Below are 20,727 nucleotides of genomic sequence, written 5' to 3'. Positions count from 1 at the left end.
CTATCTTCTTTAAAAGAGGGATGTGGTCTACTTTTAAGACTAGGCTTAAAATTTTCCTTTTTGACAAAGCTTATAGTTAGAGTGGCTTAGGTAACCCCAAACTATCTCTATAGTTATGCTGCTATAGGCTTTGCCTGCTGGAGGACATCAGGGTCTATTTCTCTCACTCTGCTTAGTTCTCCTAATGTTCTCCAATTTGCATTGCTTGATTGTTATTTCATCTTTTAACTTTTTGTTCTCTGTCATATTTTCTTCATAGTAGGAACATCTGGTCTGTTGTTCTGTTAGCTGTGACATCATCCAGGGAAGACGGATCATCCACTATTACCATATAACATAGAAAATATTCCTGGATCAAAGTGTGCTTCGGTGCTGTTATGTATGTGACAAAACAATACATTATTCAATGGCACTATTTTGTGTTGTATGCGGAAGAATACCAAATGTGGTATCGGCGCATCGATCTCACATTGTTCTGGAAAAATACAGTCTAATAAACAAGTTACGTTTCACTGAGGTTCTGCTGACTTTATATATAGTTAAGTTATGAAACGAACATAACAAACTGGCGACGAGAGTTACACGGATCCCCGATGTGCATGTAACGACAGAGAGGGGGAAAATGGTAAATGGTAAATGGACTGAACTTATATAGCGCTTTTCCAGTCATGCTGACCACCCAAAGCGCTGTACACTATAGCCACATTCACCCAGTCGCTCTCACTAACGCACACACATTTATACACCGAGACACAGCTCGGTAGGCAACTTGGGGTTAGGTGCCTTGCCCAAGGGCACATCGACATGTGGCAAGGGGAAGCTGGAATCGAACCCACAACCTTCTGGTTGCCAGACGACTACTCAACCTATCAAGCCACGGTCGCCCTTGTGGAAGTGACAAAAAGACAATAGAAGGAGGAGAACGGGAAAACCCTCCGTCTGGATGCTAAGGTGACTTGCTAGCTGACGACCTACAGAGAGAAAGTGAGTAACGAACACCACACGAAAATGTCGGGAGGCGTCGGACAAATTAACGTTTTTGAAAACGGCACAGAGGACTGGACAACTTATGTGGAGCGGGTTGAACAGTACTGTCTGGCTAACAAAGTAGAGGACGAGAGGAAAGTCGCTGTGTTACTGAGCGTAATGGGAGCGAAAACGTATAACTTACTGCGTAGCCTCATCACACCAGTCAAACCAGCAGACAAAAGTTTCAAGGAGATCACAGAGGTTCTCCAAAAACATTTCCAACCGAAGCCACTGGTCATTGCTGAACGTTTCAGATTTCATAAACGAAATCAGTTGAAAAGCGAGTCCACTTCGGAGTACATCGCGGAGCTTCGGCGGCTGTCGGAACACTGTCAGTTCGGGGAGGGGCTGTCAGATTCGCTGAGAGACCGTTTCGTCTGCGGGCTGCACAATGAAAGCACACAGAAACGACTCCTCACAGAGGATAATCTGACATTGCATTGTGCATTAGAAATTGCCATATCTATGGAAACTGCAGCAAAAGACGCAGGAGAGCTTCAGGGAAAATTCACAGAGCAGTGTTCTGTTAATAAAATGCGTGCGCAACCTAATGATAAATTACAGACCTGTTACAGATGCGGCAAAAAGTCACATAACGCTGCTAATTGTTGGTTTAAGGATAAGGAATGCCTCCTATGCAACAAAAAGGGACATATACAGAAAATGTGCAGATCAAAACAAAGTAAGAAAAACAAAATGTGGAACAAAGACAGAAAACTGCATGAAGTTAATGAGACAGACTCATCTTCCTCCCAGGAGCATTTGGCATGCCTTGAGCTGCATACAATACAAGGCAAGGAGAAATACGAAGATGCAATATGGCTCACACCTAAAGTACAAGGGGTTATGTTAAAGATGGAACTGGATACTGGGTCAGCTCTTTCACTGATCTCATATGAAGACTACAGAACCAAGTTTCCTAATCTGAAACTAAAGCGCACTTCAGTGAAACTAAAAACATACACTGGTGAAAGAATAAGCCCTTTGGGAAAACTAAAAGTGAAAGTGGAACATGAGAAAAACAAATGCAACCTTGAACTTTACGTTCTGAAAAATGCCGGAGTTCCATTATTTGGACGTGACTGGCTGAAACACATCCAACTCAACTGGAAAGAAATAAAGTCCATGAGACTGGCACCAGATCTGAGTGCAAGTTCAGTGGAGGAAAGACTGAGACAGATACTTGAGGAACATGCTCCGGTGTTCAATGAAGAAATTGGCACCCTGAAAAATATTAAAGCACAGATCATATTGGAAGACAACGCAAAACCCAGATTCCACAAGGCACGTCCTGTACCATATGCTATGCGGCCCAAAGTCGAAGCAGAGCTGCAATGCTTGGAAGAGCAAGGAATACTCACCAAGGTGGAATGGTCAGACTGGGCTACACCAATAGTGTCAGTGAGCAAGAAAACCGGCGACAGTGTGAGAATCTGTGGTGATTTTAAGGTTTCAGTGAACCCAGTACTCCGTGTGGATCAGTATCCGCTTCCGCGGATAGAAGATATATTCACAGCAGTGGCAGGTGGCAAACACTTTTCAAAAATCGACCTCGCCCAAGCTTATCTACAGATGGAAGTAGAAGAGACAGCCAAGAAATATCTAGTGATAAATACTCACAAAGGCCTGTTCCAGTACAACCGACTAGTATTTGGTATCGCCAGCGCTCCAGCAGTGTGGCAACGTGCCATGGATCAGGTTCTACAGGGCATCCCAGGAACACAATGTTTTCTGGATGACATTATTGTCACTGGTGCCGATGAAGAAACGCATTTAGCTAACTTAGCAACAGTCCTGGCCAGGTTAGAGAAATATGGACTGAGAGCAAACAGGAGAAAGTGTGAGTTCTTCAAAGATTCCATAGAGTATTGTGGCCATCGGATTGACAAGCATGGACTCCACAAAACCAAAGACAAAGTGGAAGCAGTTTTGAAGGCACCAGAACCTAAAAATGTCAGTGAGTTACGCTCATTCTTGGGCTTAATTAATTACTATCACAAGTTTTTGCCGAACCTGTCAACAGTTCTGCATCCACTGCACACCCTGTTGCAGCAAAATGTGAAGTGGACCTGGACAAACGACTGTAAAAAGGCATTTAACAGTGCTAAGCAGCTGATTACATCAGAAGAGGTGCTAACACACTTCGACCCAAATCTTCCCATTCGCCTTGCATGTGATGCCTCTCCATACGGCATCGGTGCTGTGCTATCTCACAAAATGCCTGATGGAGTGGAACGACCTATCGCTTTTGCCTCAAGGTCCCTCAATGCAGCTGAGCGTAATTATGCGCAAATAGACAGGGAAGGGCTAAGTCTGGTGTGGGGAGTGAAGAAGTTCAATCAATATTTATATGGAAGACACTCACCCTGATAACAGACCATCGACCACTGGTGTCCATTTTTAGCCCTCAGAAAGGTGTGCCAACCATGGCTGCAGCACGGTTACAGCGATGGGCTTTGTTCCTTAGCTCACACACCTACAACATTGAATTTAAAGGGACAAAACTGCATGGAAACGCAGATGGACTTTCACGTCTTCCACAAACACAAACCACTGAAGAAACTACCGATCCTGAGGCTGTGTTTCACATTGCACAAATGGAACCTCTGCCTGTGACAAGTGCTCAGGTAAAAAGAGAAACAAGTCGAGACACAATCTTGTCCAAAGTATATGATTTTACTATGAATGGCTGGCCGTCCTCTATTGACTCGCAGTTCTCTGCATACTCTAGCCGCAAAGACCAGCTATCAATTTGCCAAGGGTGTGTCATGTGGGGAACCCGAGTCATAATACCACCCTCACTGCGAAAAAGGGTCCTGAATTCACTTCATGATGGACATTTGGGTGTGGTTAAGATGAAAAGCCTTGCTAGGAGCTATGTTTGGTGGCCAGGTATAGACTGTGAAATAGAGAACATGGCTAAGTCTTGCACTGGTTGCCAGCAGACACTGCGCCAGCCCCAGCCAGCACCTGTACACACATGGGAGTGGCCAACCACCCCATGGCAACGCATCCACGTAGATTATGCTGGACCATTTATGGACCAAATGTTCCTGATTGTGGTGGATGCTCACTCAAAGTGGCCAGAAATTTTTCCGGTGAAGCATGCAACAACAGCCAGCACAATCAACATCCTTAGGTCACTTTTTTGCCGCACAGGTCTGCCGCAACAGCTTGTCAGTGACAATGGCCGTCAGTTTACTGGAGAGGAGTTCCAGTGTTTTCTTAAGGACAACGGTGTACGTCATATCACTTCAGCCCCTTATCACCCTGCAACAAACGGACAAGCTGAACGGTTCATCCAGTCATTCAAGAGGTCCATGAAAGCCAGCCGGACAGAGGGGAGACCTCTGCAATGGAAAATCGACAACTTCTTATTGGCTTACAGAAACGCCGTTCATGCAACAACTGGACAAACACCTGCAATGCTCTTCATGGGACGAAACCTGAGATCTCGTTTGGATCTGTTGAAACCGGACATTTGGAAGAAGGTTGAAGACAAACAACATTCCTTGGTGGAAACAAGAAGGAACAAAACCAGATCTTTTGACATTGGACAAAAAGTTCTCACCAGAGACTATAGATGCGCAAGTCACAAATGGCAATCTGGCACAATTCTGTCACAGACAGGACCTCTAACATACAACATAAATGTTGGAGACAACTCAGTCTGGCGTAGACACGTTGATCAGACCCTAGATGTGGAGACCCACAAAAGTCTAGAGGAACCTGAAGAAACATCTACATCTCAAGATTCAGAAGAGTTTACTTTCGCTACACCTTCTGGAGTTCAGAGTCTGTGTGGAACCACCAGTGTACCAACAGCTGAACCATCCACACAAAACTCCTTAGACTCCGGTCAAACATGCAGACGTTACCCTGAGAGAAATCATAGAGCACCTCAGAGACTGAATTTGTAGATTATCTGTTCATTCATAAAGGAGCAGTTTAAATGTTAAGAGTAACTAACCTGTTTTGTGTTGCAAATATCTAAATAGGTGTCATGTTTCTGTTTGAGCAAGTTTATTGGATTACAACATTTAGCTCAACGTATTTTTGGTTCGTCAAAGCTGGATGGGAGGAACTGTTATGTATGTGACAAAACAATACATTATTCAATGGCACTATTTTGTGTTGTATGCGGAAGAATACCAAATGTGGTATCGGCGCATTGATCTCACATTGTTCTGGAAAAATACTGTCTAATAAACAAGTTACGTTTCACTGAGGTTCTGCTGACTTTATATATAGTTAAGTTATGAAACGAACATAACAGGTGCTTTTTGGTCTCTGCTCTGACTTTTCTAATCCCCGGTCAGTATATAGCTATATAAATAAAATTTAATTGAATTAAGTTTTGTTGAATCCACCAATTTAGACGACACAGTAATCCCAAATATTTAATACTTCCTGACTTGTCAGTACTGTTTAGACCAGCGCCCTGGGGGGCGCCAAAGAGTCACAGGGGAGGCGCGAGAAGACAGAGAAGAAGAGAGAAGATGACAGCGCTGCCGTTCAACTCTGTAGCTGTGTCTCAATTTGCATGCTGCGTCCTTCGTAGGATGCATTTTAAGGCCAGTGGCGTCACAACGATGCGCGGAGGCTGTCCAATTTGGCAAAAATTCTGAGGATGCTTAAAATGCAGCCTTCGAATGTGTCCTCCTTTTCCCCGAATTCTGAGGATGTACCGCTACCAGCCTTAGTGGCCTCGCCTGCCATAAGATTTCCCGAGGTGCTTTCGGTGCTTTTTTAGTGATAATGAAAGTAGTGATTTAAGTCAGTTATTTACAGGGTTTGTACACATTTAACTATTCAATTCAAATTACTAAAGTTACAAACATAAGCTTATATTAAGTCTTACAAATAAATATACAATTTTATATTTAAACATATTCGTCAATCTGCTGACAAGTGTTTGTTTAATAACTGGTATATTATGATCATTAGCAGGCCCCTGGGTGAAAATAATAGCAGGTAAATGTTACCTCTCCACTGCGCTCCACCAGCCTGAGAAAAATTTGTCCTTCGAAGGACGCAGCCTGCGAATTGAGACACAGCTTGTGAAATTATGTAGCGATATTTGTGCCTTCTGTTTGAGCGCGCAGGAACCAATCCAAGCGCGCAGTGAGACAACTCTCAACGCTCAAAACCTGTCTGGCACGGTCTGAAAAACTCTTCTCAACCCACTGTCCTCGCGGTGAGTTCCATATCTGCTTGCGTGCTACTTTGCTCGCGAGCACCTGCTCATTCCACGCTCAACACCAGCTGTGCGCTCGCTCGGCTGTTAAAGCCAATCACAAACAGTTTTTTTTCCATCCAATCAGAGTATGGCTTGCAAATACTGCATTCAGATGAATTAAATCAAAATGTTGCAGCCTTTGGCAGAAATTACTAAACATCACCGAGGGATTGAAGAAACACAAATAAAAAGTGTAATATTTTAGCCTAAAATATTTAGGCTAAAGTATTTAGACTAAAATATTATAGTTACTAAGTGAGGTGTGAAAAAGAGACAAAATGTTTTTGTCTCTTTTCTTTCCAGCTTCTGGGAGGGGATGCAAAAGTTTATTCTGATCATAATCATCATGAATGTCATCATTATTTAAAGAGCACTTTAACACGAGGTGACACGAAGTGCCAAACATAAGAAATGCATCAGATAAGTGTCATGGTTTAGTTTTGATTCGGCTTTTGTTTGCCATTGGTTTTCAGTTTTTCCATCTTGTTTTAGTTTTAGTTAGGGTTTGACTTTATTTATTGTTTTTAGTTTCTCCTTCCCCTCACTTCAGCTTTCCCTTCCACTGCAGTTAGTCACACCTGCCATCCACTAATTAGCCAGACTCACTTCACCTGCCAGCCTCCCTACTTAAGCCTCACTCTGCTGTCACTCCTTTGCCGGTCCGTCATCATTCAACACCCTCTCCATGCCAGTCCCTCTGTAAGTCTTTGTATTCTGCTGCTCGTTCCTGGAGAAGCTTTGCTTTTTGTCCAGGTGTCTCCTGTGAACTGCTAACCTGACAAGCTGCTCTGGAGAAGCTCTGCTCTGTGCTCTGGTGTCTCCTGTGAACTGCTAACCTGACAAGCTGCTCTGGAGAAGCTCTGCTCTGTGCTCTGGTGTCTCCTGTGAACTGCTAACCTGATAAGCTGCTCTGGAGAAGCTCTGCTCTGTGCCATGGTGTCTCCAGTGATCAGCTAACCTGACTAGCCGCTCTGAGAAAGCTCAGATCTATGCCACGCCACCCAGCTTTAACAGACTCTCTCTCCAGCTCCAGCACTCATCATCTGCTCCAGACCTGTAAAGTCTTAGGTTTTCACCCTCCACAACTCACCTTCTTAAATAAACTCTCTCTAACTGTGCTCAGTTTGTGTGGTCGTGCTTGGGTTCATGAAGACAACTCATGACAATAAGAGATAACAACTAATAAAATGCTTGTTTAGTAAAATAGCACTAGGTATAAATTGTGTATAATTATCCTAAAAGTAGGTTGGAATATGGAATATGTTGACATCTGTTAAATTCAGGTTATCTTTTTTATTATATCAGTTAACGGCTCCTGTTGACGTGAGTTCAGTTTGACATTGGCATCTGTTTAGTTCAGTTTGTCTGCTGTTGAAAACAATCGTTTATGAATTTGCTTTAATGACAGTTCAATTTTAAAACTAAGCCCTCTGTCCGTGATGCTTCAGCAAAAGTAGCCTGTAAGATGGAAATATTTGGATGTATATTTTATGAATAGGCCTTTTTTAAGAATGTACTTTGTTAAAAGAAATACAATAAAAAACATGTGTTGGGCTATCAGTTGTTTTTTAAACACAGCATTCTAGGAACACAAAAGAAATTCAATCTGAAAAACTCACAGAGAAAGAAATGCCAATTAAAAGGATTTTATTGACACAATATTTTAAGTCTTTGGCGCTCAGACCTCGGCAGGAACATTAATGCTGAATTATACTTTAATATGCATAAGTAGATGTATGAGAACAGGGATATTCCCCCCCAGGTCTGAAACTGGTGGTGGAGTGGAGATAGAAGAAGTTTGTTCAGTCCATATGGTGATCTGTTTAAGATGGATGTCCAACTTGATAAACACAGGTTTGCATGAACTGTCCATGATGAGCAAGCTTGAAGCGACTGTGGAGAGGAAAAACTCCCCTTTGGGAAGAAACCTCTGGCAGAACCGGGCCCAACATGGTGGTCTTCTGCCAGACCAATAACGAGGTGATAGAGAGTGCTGAAGACTGAAGGGAGAAAACACTCTGATGGGTTGAGGATGGAGGAACGTCTTGGAAGCTAGATGAACTCAGCTACGATGGTGGAGAAGGGGTTGGGGGTGGGTTGAATCGGACATCTGATTCGAAATCCGACATGCAATCCGTTTGCGCTTGCTGGTTAGCAGGCTGAGACGTGGATTTAAAGTTGCTTTTAAGATGAGCGCGGGATGCTGATTGGCTTCATGGAGGTGCGGTTCGTAGCTGATTGGCTCACATCAGAGGCGGATCGGACTCTGATTGAATAGAGGCAGGCGAGGAGTTTCTTCGATTGAACTTGCTCTTCAGCTTCATGATGCATTTACTGCAGGGACCTGTGTGTGGTAGGTTTGTGATTTTTTTTGTGGGGGGCGTGGTTATCTTTACCTATTCCAAGGGGAGGCTCACATTTAATGAATTTGTAAACCCCTGGTTTAGACCAATTTATATCTGAGACTTTTGAGAAAGATTCTAGTAATCTAATTACTTAAGTGAGAGAGGTGTTTGAGCGCTGGAGCTAGAGTAATACATCATCTGCATAAAGACTAATTTTATGCTTTATACAATACCTAACAGGCCGAGAGTAAACAGTTTGTAATAATAGCACAACAATGGACAGAAAGATGGATGGATGGATGGATGGATGGATGGATGGATGGATGGATGGATGGATGGATGGATGGATGCATGGAAATCATTTTCCCTCCACTTGACAATCATGCACTACTCTATGTTCTTCATTAACATAACCATTAAAAACGTTCAATGGCATGTATCATCCATTTAAGAAAGGTTATCCTAAAGATGATAGCTCACTGCTATCCTCTTATGGCTGATTCAGAGTGCTAGACTTCTAAATCTTAGATCAAACGTTCCTCGGAAAAAGAAAGTAGTCGACTCACGGGATGCCTATCTCGAAGATGTTATTCTGGATCAGCTGCTTGCCCAGCATGATGATGCTGAGCTGAATGCACAACTCAATGAGGCAGCCTCCTGGAGCACACTGAGGGAAACACAGTATAATTAGCACCCCAACTGCAGGATCACTGCATAATAGTTTTGTTTAGCCAAACTATTAGATGGCAAAGATTTACAGGAACAAACCTCCTCCATGCGATAATTATTAAAGACGTACACATAGCTTCCAGGTCGACCTGCAAACCTACAGAAGCAAACAATTGCAACAAAAGATGATGTCACAGGGTATTATTTTTTGTAAAAAGGATAGAAAACATATTTTGTTGCACAAATTAATAAATTATCTCTATTTGTACCTTTTTGGACATTTTCTGTATCTTTCTCTTTGCATAACAAAAATTTTCTTTCTAGAGCTCAACATTTTGTAAAACCACACACAAAAACACCTGTCTCACCGTCCTTTGAAGAAAGCCACATAAAATATGGGAGCGTATGCGTTCATAAACTTCAGTAAGAAGGCCTTGAGGATGAGGCGCTCTTCAAAGTTGGTTTCCGTTTTAGGAATCTCTGAAAAAAAAAAGTTGATACAACTATTTATGTGTAGTTTCAGCAGGTTACAAGGTTTCAATGGGGAAAAAAGAAAGAAATGCATGTTTACTCTATACAATTTTTTTATGTCTTTTGAGAAAAAAGCTTTCCAAACTGACCTGGCCCAGCCTTCTCTGCAGGGTTAAATTCTGCCACATAGGAGAGGTTTTAAGTATGAACTGCTCAATTAATGTTAGTCCACAGTCCAACCTAATGTTTTAGCTAAGCCCCATCAAAACCTTCATATTGGTTGTCTATCTTTTCTTTTTTTTAAGAGTTGTAATTTGTATTTGCTGGACTGCTTTGACTGTGGTTACCACTTTTGTCATTGGTCCACAGAATATTTTCTCAAAATCTTGGGAATGTTTGTTCTTTTCTTTTTCAACAAATTTTAGATGGGCCTTGGTAATCATTCTGGTCAGATTTGGTTTTTCCCTTGGATCTCACCCATGGAGGCCATTTTTGCCCAGTGTCGTTCCTATAGTTAAATCTTTAACACTGACCTTAACCGAGGGGTTTTATTCTTTGAGACATTATTGCAGGGGTTGAAGTTCTCCGCCGCTGCAACAGATTTCCGTCATTTAGAAAATGAGCGCAAATTGTTCCGTCTGGACTTCTTTCTTTTTTTTCCAAGGTTTTAAACTGAAGCTACTCTCAACCAATGAAACCTGGCAGAGCCGGAGCATTAGCAAATCAGAAATAGAGTAGGGTGGGTCTTTGCAAAGCGGGCATCTGCCAATCTGAGTTTCATCGGTGTTCAATCATAACTTTTGGAAGAGCGTCTTAAACTGGCCACAGATGACATAGATTATAGTCATCTGTGATTATAGTCATGGTCAGAGTTTTTATTTGGATTTATGAGCCAGCAGGTCAGAAAATTCAGCACATTGAACATTTAAAAACAACTTTCTCAGTAAGTGTGTCTGTTGCTGCTCCTGCAGTTAATTAATAAGTTGTTTCCACCTGTGGCCATGTCACCTGTCAGCGTTCTGTGCTTTTCTGAACTAAACAAGGCTGAGCTGCAGTCAGTGCGGCTGTCAGTTAATATTCACCTAATTTAGCCGCTGCGCACCAGGACACTCCTTAAATGATGAGGATACAACTTATTAAGGAAACTACGTCAAAAAGATAAAAAAAAATAAACTGCAGCTACAACATGGATTTGAGAGTGGTTTCTAACTGAGGGAGACCAATGGCAAATCTCAGAAAGCTTTAATGAAGTTCATTTTTATTTTTACATGGAGTGGAGCGCGATGTGAAGCTTCACTGTAGAAACAAGTCGCACCAGAAACAGCTGAGAAAGCCTACTGTCTGTGGATCTGTGGATCTATGGACTCATTTTACTCTAAAACATCTGTCAGACAGACACGCTACAGCAGCCAAGATTACCTTCAACTACCTTTAACTTTACACAACACTTTAATAACATTTTACTAATTGAAAATATTCATATTTAAGAGCAAGTAATGTTTTTTCTGATAAACCTTGAGCAATTTTATTAAAATTTAACATCCCATCCTTAATCGATTTTCTATACGCGCTTTTCCGTACTGGTGTGACGTCATGCCGTATCTGATGGGGAATCGCAGCTCGACGTCACACAGGGTTGTGGTGGGTGGGGGGGGGGGGCACTGGGTCCATCCTGCACAGGTTTCCAGGCACAGGGCTAAAAGTCAGCAGTTTTATTACACTTTAAAATATTTAAGTGATGCCTTTTTATAAACTCAGGAGTTGTGATAAGTAATTGCTGTGCAATAACGAGCAAAGTAGTGACTGATTATTGTAATGTGAGATATGTGTTAAATTAAAATGTATGACATGATCATAATGTTGGTTATGTGTCCTGCATTGTCCATGGTTGTGGTTGGCCTTGTGTATGATCATAGGATTAATTTATACTGAATGTGACAAGAAGCCAATCGAGTTAATGTTCAGATGTGAAGTAGATGATGTATTGATGCAAGCTGCTGTCTTTGTACTAGTTGTAGTTTATGGAGGTTTTCTGGAGGACAGGGAGGGAAGGGAGCTGAAATTGTAAAGTGGACTGTGGACCAATTTGGCTAAAGTGTGAAGGAAGGAATTGCTGCTGCAGATATGAAAGTTAACCAGGTGATGTTCTTGATGTGGAAAGTGAAGGAGAGGAAGGAGAGGCTGTCTAGGATTATGCCAAGGCTCTGAAGCTGAAAGGTGGCAAAGATACAGGAAAGGTCATTGCATATTGCAAAACTACCAGATTTGGTTAAAGTTGACTTTGCACAATAAGCAAGAGAGGAAACTAATGTGGCATGATGTCCATGGTCCCGGGAATATATGGGCTGACTAAAAAAAAATTTCAGTCAGACTGATCATTTTTGCTTAACCCCTGCATTATTGCCATAATTAATTCAATCAAAACAACAGAGACAACAATAATTGCATAGACTGGACCCTGGGCAAAATGTACAGGATAGCCATGCATCCAACAAATGTGGGAGCACGGGGCAAAGCCAAGAAACAACAGACCCAGAGTCAGAGACGCAGGGAGACAGGGCATCAGCCTCACCCCCGACCCGTGACCTGACACCACAGCCAGTCCAGGGCAAGCCTGGAGCCAGGTCACTTCAGAGGTCAGGGCCTTGAGAAGGTCCCCAGCAGCCTCTCACTGCAGGCTGACGGAAAGTAATGAAAGGTCAAAGTGCCTTGTATCGGGTTCTTTTGTGAGCTCTAGAATGAGTCCTCGGTGTACTCTTGGAGTAATTTTCTGTGCTGGCCTCTCGATGGAAGTTTCACCACTGTCCCACATTCTCTCTCTATTTGTGGATAATGGCTCTCACTGTGGTTCAATGAACTCTCAAAACTTCAGGCGTGGCTTTGGAACCATTTCCAGACTGATAAATGTCAATGATGTAATTTCTTCTTGAATTGCTTTAGATCAGGGTCTGATGTGTTTCTCTTTAACATGTTTGGCGTACTTCATGCTGTCAGGTTTCTTGATTCTACAGGTCTGGAAGTAACCAGGCCTGGGCGTGGCTAATGAAACTGAAACAAATAATGTGATTGATCACAATTGTTTATTGACCAATAGGTCAAAGCTGTAAGAATCTGTAAGGGGACAAATACTTTTTTTTACAGCAAATACTACATCAGTGTTTTGGAAGTAGGTTAGAGTACTGGCACTTTTCACTTTTCTCCTCAAATCCACACATACACAAACTCCCTCTTTGCACTTCTCCCTCAGAATTTCTCCTGCTATTTCTGGTGTTGGGGAATATAGATGCAAATGTCGTTGAAACCTCTTGGGATGACTGATGAGACAGCTGGAGCATGAAAGCATCAAAGTTTTATTAGACTGTCCAAAAATAAGGGGAAAAAACTGTCTCTCTAATGTGCAGACATGTGCAGATGATGTAAAACAAATGTTTGAAAATATTTTTTTAAAAGTGTGTGTCAATATTTTTTTACCAGTCCCTCAGCAACTCAAGGTCAACTGGCCCCTCCACCAGTTTGGATCCCAATTGCATATGCAATTGTTTTCATTTAGTCCCTTCCAACTTGGATTTTTTTGCCTTAAATAACCCACTGTGTCCTGGTGTACTCACTGCGGTGTCTCAGTTTAGTATTCCCTGTATTCAAGTAATTTCAACAGCCATAACAATGACTCAGTCCCAGATATATTTTAATTGAGATGTATAGTAGCTGCTGAAAATGTTAAATTGCACCCTATTTTTATATGTTTTGGTTCTGATCCACATTCAGACCAGTTGACGCAGTTGACAAATATGACAGGTTGCGACCTCTAACCGAGCAAAAACAACTATGTGATTTTATGCTGGTAGATGTTGTTTATTGGAATCATATAAACACAATTCCCACCACGGATTATGAGTAAATTGTACTTATGTGGGTCCCACACATGTAAGGACGATCTGGTTGAATTTGTGGCTTTACAGGAAAAAAACTGACAAAGCCTTTATTAAACAGCAACAAAATATATCAAGTGTAAAATTTTAAAATATTGGAAAAATATAGTAGTTGGGATTATTCAGGGTAATGCAAGGTATAGCTGGGCAGAGTTAGGCTAATCATTTAGTGAAATAATGAATACATCTGAAAAACAACTGTATTGTACAAACAAAGGAGCTTCTTATAACTAGTGTAAAACTTTGGCAATAGAAACACTCAGGTTAGAGCAGTGGTTCACAAATGTTTTCTGTTGCGCCCCCCCTTTGGAGAAGGAACAAATTTTCAGGCCCCCCTTCCCAACAAAATTGGTCAGTAACTAAACTTTTAGCGTTTTCTGTTTTAATGCATTAAAGCTGTCTCTCTGAAGATTACCTAAGTCTTTTTAAAATTTCTAACATAGATATGGGTTCATTTATAACATAACAATGGTTTCTAAAAACTAGAATGTTTCAGCATTGCCACACTTTTTTAACTATATAATATTAACAACAATATAAATGGCTTTCAGCCCCACTTGTACCTACAGTCAAAACAAAGGATGAAAAAAATATGTTCACTGCCTGCAGACACAGCAGCACGATCTCTCTCTGGAAAGATGGCACATTACTTTTAACTAGCTATGAACCTCATATAGAAAAAAAACATCAAGCCATTAATAATGAAGACAAACTTTAGTTAAAATAGGTTCTGTTCCTTTTTAGAAGTTTATTATTATTATTCATCAGACTACTGATGGCAGGTACAGACCAAACAGCAGGGAGTGCTGTTGTCACATTTAGAAGGGTTTAGAAGGCCTGGATTTTCTGACCAAAATAAGGTAAGTCTGTTTTTTGACATTTGAAAACTGTTTGTTTATGAAGATAAATTGTCTTTTAAAGACATCAATGTGCCAAAGGTAAGAGAGGTGGCATGGGAGAGTAGTCATCTACATTAAACAGGAAAAATGGAGGAGATGCCCTCTATACCTTTAACAAAAAGTAGTTTGCTCAAATGTATTACGAGTATACTTATTTTATACTAAAAATAAGCCAATGAACTTGAAGTTCACTTTTAATAAACTATATTTCATATACTTAATAATATTATAGTGAAGTGCACTTGACTTATACTGAAATCATAAACAGAAGTCTAAGACTAAGTACATTCACACTAAGATTTAAGCTTATACTAGTTTTACTCTTTGGGCGATGCTGACATGTGAACAAGCAGTTCACATGTCAGCATCGCCGGTTGTTTGGGCATGTTTGGGTTGTTAAGTGACTCAAACACTGAGCTGAATGCTGAGTAGGCACAATGACTTGTGGGATCTTAACAGCCCTACTTGTGTGATTGTTCTACAACTTGTAGGTTGGATATTTCCAACCTATGTTCAGAACTAAGGAAGTGACCTTTCGTTTAGGCTTTCATGCCCTGCATAGCTAAGAATTTACTCCAACAAATAAAGGTTCTTTTAACCACAAGACAAAATGGCAAACAGGTCCTTCTATACCTAGTTCAGTTAACCACAGTGCCACAGCTCCATAGATTTCATCCAGGATCAAGATGACCACCAAGTTGATGATGACAGCAGTGGCCGTCACAGTCACCCGAACATTGGACTTGGTCTCTGGGTCGGGACTCATCGCCATCAAAGCGGAGACCGTGATGCGGTAGATGATCACACCAAAAACAGCAGAGAACGTCAGCCCAAACTAGCAGCAAATAAAAGGGGATACAGGGGAGATATTTTAGTAATGACTTGGGCATACTGTTCTTCAGTATGGGATCGGTGCAGGAAAATCATCTCATAATTAGCTAAAGTACATCACATATTAAGAAAATGTAAAGTAGAAAGTACAACGCTTGTTTTTAATTACCATGAAAAGAATAGATGAAATATTCATGAAGTATCCAGGTAGACGATCCTTCCAGGTCAACTTCTCAATGACCGTCTGACAAGAGGGAAAGACAAAACAGAAAGTAATTAGACAGTGTTCAATTTGCCAAACAGTGGTTAATGTTGTTCAACTTTATGGGAAGGTCTGGAAGGAAGAAAAAGAAGGTCTATTAAGAAATATAGATCATAGGCAGAGACATGCTTTCAGACATGCAAAGAACCCGGTTTTGATCATAAATCTGTTAGCATGATTAAAACAGTTATTAATACTCTGTACATTCTGTATATCACAAATTACTTTGACCTCGGAGCCCTCCCCTCAAAGGGGACTGCAAGGCAGACATCTAGAGACTCAAATCTCTGTCCATTGATTAATTCAAGCTCAGTCCATTTGGACGGAAAGTTCCTATAACAGCAATTCTAAAGCAAAAGTTTCTGGGTTAGACTCCGGTCTGGACATTTGACTAGTCAAATTGCATTTGCTTTTAACTAAACCCTTCCACTCTGTTTAGGGTCATTGTCCAGCTGGAAGGTGAGCGTCGTCCCAGTCAAGTCTTTACCAGCTTACAACTGTTTTTTTTCTAGGCTTGCCCCATATTTAGTTCTGTCCATCTTCCTACTGAAGCATTCCCACTGCGTGATACTGCCACTGCGGTATTTCCGTGAAGATGTGCTGTGTTAGTTTTCTGTCACAAGTAAGATTTTGCATATATATTAAAAAAAGTCTATTTAGCCTCATTTGACCTGCCGCCCTACAAGTCTTGTTTACTATTTGTCACAAACCTGCCGCCCTACATGGTTTGTGACAAATAGTAAACGAGACTTCTTGTGCCTGTCTGTCACAAATAGACTCTTTCATAAAGGCCACATTTGTGAAAAGCATGACTAATACTAGTCATGTCACCATATTCTCCTTCCTGAGGATGGACCAAACAGAGCTCTGTGAGATGGAGGTAGTTTTGTAACTTCTCCACAACTTTCTCCCTGAACACAGCAGGTACAACTGTCTTCATGAAGCTTTTTGCCCACACATGATGAGGTTTCTCTAAGAAATCTCATCATGTATTCTGTGTCTGCAACTTTACAATGACGCAGTACTTTGTGTTGGTCGACACAAAGTTCCAGCATAGCACATTGAGGGCTGTGGTTTTAATGTGACAAAGTTTAAGGGGTGTGAAAACTTAGGTAAGGCACACATGAATCCTAAATGTGTTTCTTTTTCTCATTAGTATTTTTTTAAGTATTACTTTACATGGGAAATCTACTTATTATAGGGCAAATATTTATAACTGCCCAGGTAAAATGCCAGTATATAGTTCTAATATGTTTCAAAAGGTGGGAAATAATGTTGAAAAATTGGCAAAAATTAATAGGAAAGAAATCTAACGTCAGCCTCCACTATCATACCTTCTTTATTACAGACTTGGGGGAAATTTGGAGAAATTGTAGAAACAATAAAATAAACAGGACAATTTGCATCAAATCAAACATGTGACTTAATACGCATCAGGAGTGATTTCAGATAATCTAAGCTGGAAACAGGAGGTAGTAACCGTTGGCGACAACTCCTAATGCAACAGCACTATCTAGTGGGTATGAAGGTACTGCACAACCAGGATTCAAAGACAACTAATTTTCCCACAAAAGTGGAAATCCTCATAGATTAATGTAAACAGCTATATTCCTTAATTATTCACGGCAAACTAGAGATATCGTTTAAGAAATTCATGCTGTAATATCTGCAACAGTTGGGTTTTACAGCTTTGCCATGTTGTACATTGCAGATAAAAAGTTAAAGCTTTGACTTAAAATGAAAAAGCGTTTTTAGCAACTTTCGTGCAGTTAGAAGATGTAAGCAAATCTCTGATAACAAACTCAAGATAGAGGGTGATCTTGAAAGGTGTGTGTGTGTGTGTGTGTGTGTGTGTGTGTGTGTGTGTGTGTGTGTGTGTGTGGTATGGACAGCCATCAGTGTGGGAGGTAGTAAATTAGGTCAGGTGTTATATTTGGCTTGTCGAGTCCACTGAGGAGAGCCCGACAAAGCTCTCATGACAGAGACCTGGTGAAATATTTTCTTTCCAACCGTCTCTTACCATATCTTTAATACCATACAGAAAGTCAGTATATGTTCAGTTGCTTTACTTGCTTCACTTCATATTGAATAACAGTTGTGCTGCATGTATGGTTTAAAAATGAATGAATAATCCGTGAAAAGGATGAATACCTGCTCTTCAAGGTAGGTCAGTAAGTATGTCTTATTACATCATGGATGTTTTTATGTTGCCTTGTTTAAACTACCAATCTACAGTCGGTATTCTCCATAATTCTGAACTAAGGAACGGGGTTGCGAGGCCAAATCCTTTTGGTCCAAGGAAAACATCCTGCCTAGGCCATTACAAACATCATTACTCAAATCTCTCGAGACTTTGTGGGGAAATGAGTTGTGGTCTGAAGATCTCCAACTTTATGTTTAATGGTTCAAATCTGATTTCAGGATAAGCTTGAAGTTGTTGATTAAAATAGTTTTTACCTTCCAAGCAAAACAAATGGCACCTTCTGACTACAACTGTTTAGTTGTATAAATAAACTGAACTGAAACTACAGCCAGACACAATGACATGAAAATAACTGAGGTAAACTACTAACAGATACCAAGAAAGTAGTTTAGTGCCGAAAAGTACATGTGGATGACTGTGTCCAACGAGCAGCCTTAACCCTATAAAATTATTTTAATCTTTGTTCTATTTTTAATCGACAATAATTATATGTATGGCGAAGCTAACACATTTAAAAAATATTTAAATATACGGCTAGTCAATCAGTTTCAACAGGTCACTAGAAAATAAGCTAAATTTATTGGGAGGTGGATTTATTGGGACTTCATGTCAGGGTGCAATCCTGCCTGCTGCACCCTGAACCTTTCCAGCACCGTCCATCCTCCACCCAGCTCTGTCTCCACTCCACTAATAATCCACACCTACTCAGCCTTCAATCGGCCCGTACTCTTTCCACCTGCCAGCCTCTCTATAAAAGCCTTCCTCAGTCAGTTCCTCACCACAGGTCCGTCTTTAATCTTCTGTTGCACCTCAATCAGATTTTCCCACGTTTGGCTGAGCCTCAACCCTACCTAGTCTGGTTGCCAGAGTTTCCCGCGCCTGTCTGCACCTCCATGGGTTCTCCCTGCGCTGCTGCTGATCCTCCTGCTGATCAAACGTTCCTGTCCTCCAGGTCATCTCTCAGGAACGCTCCTACTCCATCTGCAGCCCTTGTACCTCCAAGAACTCTCTCAGCCGCACAGTTGGATCTACTGCAGCCCCTGTGTTCAAAGATTCTCTCTGCTGCTCTCCTGGTCGTTCTGCAGCCCCACATCCAAAGAACCTTCTCTGCTGCACCTTTGGTTCAACAGCAGCCCCCTGCACCTCCAAGAACTCTCTCGGCTGTGCTGCTGGTTCTCCCTGCTGTTCTGCTGATTCCGGCTACCCCTGCGTTCTCTCACCTACTCACCTACTACGCAGCACCCGCTGCTCTCCAGCACTCTCCGGTCCTCAGCTCTCTCCAGTTCCCCAGCTCTTGCCATCTCCATCCTCCTGCTTCAGCCTGGTTACAGACTCTGGTTGTCTTCATCCACAACCCATCTCTCCTTCAATAAACGCTCTAAACTAAGCTCCATGTATGGCGTGTGTTTGGGTTCATCAGGACAAATCCTGACGCTTAAGCTCCTAGAAAGCACCTGTCTTTAATTTTGTTTTTTCTTTTGTTATAAAATAGTACCACATGTGTTTCATTAAGAAGGGGAGAATTCTGTAGAAATAGCAGGTTAACAAGACCTAGTCTCGCTTATTGCTTTCACCATAAACATTGGTGTATGGATACAGTTACATTACACTTCCATTATTGGACATATGTTAAATCAAGTGCACACATTTCCAATTTCTATGTTTTAAAATGTAAAAAAGTAGTAATTGAATCTTCTTCTGGACATCAGATATTTTTTGTCAACGTTGATCCAGTTACCAATTAAATGAAGTGATTATTTGGCTGGTGCCTATCTCCAGCATCTGTCAGTGGGCGAGACAGGTCACCAATAAGCAGTTTATTGCAATCTTAATTTTTCTTTTCAATTAAAACAGATCTGTTTGCTTTTGAATGTAACTGTACAAATGTTACATTGATTTTGGGCAAGGGTTTGAGCTCCACCAGAGTTACCATGGGGCCTAAATCTCTGATCAAGCCTCTCTTTTGTTTGGCTCGACAATTATGTCCTGGTAGGTCTGCAGTTATACTATACTCTTTCCAGTTTAAATGTTGATGAGAGGCCCAAAGCTTGACATGCTGCTTTATAAGCTAACCCTTCTGTCATGTTCATTTGTCTTCATGACTCAGCCATCTCTAAAATGCTGAAGTTTGTGCATTGAGCTAAAATATAAACAGGTTTGAATTAAATTCTGGTACTTTAATAACGTGTAATTATTTAATTGAAACATTTCTCTGAAATGAGCAGAGGGGGAACCCAAAAAAATGCCCGATTGTCCCAAAGACAGCTCTGTCTTTAGAGTAATTGCACCGACTAATAAGGTTTGAGATGTCAGGACTGTACAGCAAATCTTCATAAGAACGTTTGCCGCCTTTAGTGTCTTGCTTCAGCCAAAACTCTTTCTGTTGGAGGCAAGTAAGACATAGGTCCCAGTTAAGGACACTAAATTAATTAAATGTCATGGAAAAAGATGGATGATTACCAAAAGCCTTCCAGAAACATGTACCACATGCAGTTCTGTCTGACGTTTGAAAAGCTAATTTGGTTTGAACCTATAACACATTTTTTTGTGTCTCAGGTAATAAAGCCAACCGCTGCTAAGTGTGCGGGAGAGAGTAAGTTGTATGTCGCCATAGTGACAGGCACTAATCTTACTCCTGGCCTCCTGCCCAGGATGCATCACTCCCACTCAGGCGCTCTCCTTCTGCTTTTCTTCCTACCTGCCGACTCCAAGCCTCTCCGTTTCTTGTGCTTTGTGTCCCTCTTCGTTTTTTTTTATCTCTCCTTGTTTTTTTTATTCTTTTTTTTTGTTGTTTTTTTATACAGTTTTGCCTTTTTAAATGCTATCCACAGAAGAACACTGATCAGAAAG

The 20,727-nt window shown here is 41.2% G+C and overlaps 1 protein-coding gene across 9 annotated transcripts in view; it reads right to left on the bottom strand.

Moving 5' to 3' along the window:
* Positions 1–20,727, bottom strand: part of ano2b (anoctamin 2b) — a 213,782-nt gene that overhangs the window by 89,682 nt on the left and 103,373 nt on the right. For all 9 annotated transcript variants that reach the window (XM_036132396.1, XM_036132395.1, XM_036132388.1 and 6 more), the window contains 5 exons: positions 15,582–15,656; positions 15,215–15,416; positions 9,651–9,762; positions 9,382–9,439; positions 9,180–9,280 (listed from right to left, as the gene is read on the bottom strand). In XM_036132396.1, the coding sequence (XP_035988289.1) occupies positions 9,180–9,280; positions 9,382–9,439; positions 9,651–9,762; positions 15,215–15,416; positions 15,582–15,656 (548 nt within the window). The remainder of the gene's footprint in view (positions 1–9,179; positions 9,281–9,381; positions 9,440–9,650; positions 9,763–15,214; positions 15,417–15,581; positions 15,657–20,727) is intronic.

This window comes from Fundulus heteroclitus, unplaced genomic scaffold, assembly GCF_011125445.2.
Source record: "Fundulus heteroclitus isolate FHET01 unplaced genomic scaffold, MU-UCD_Fhet_4.1 scaffold_50, whole genome shotgun sequence".
Taxonomy (NCBI): Eukaryota; Metazoa; Chordata; class Actinopteri; order Cyprinodontiformes; family Fundulidae; genus Fundulus; species Fundulus heteroclitus.
Note: the sequence above shows the minus strand (reverse complement) of the source record. Positions and strands in the feature narration are given on the sequence as shown.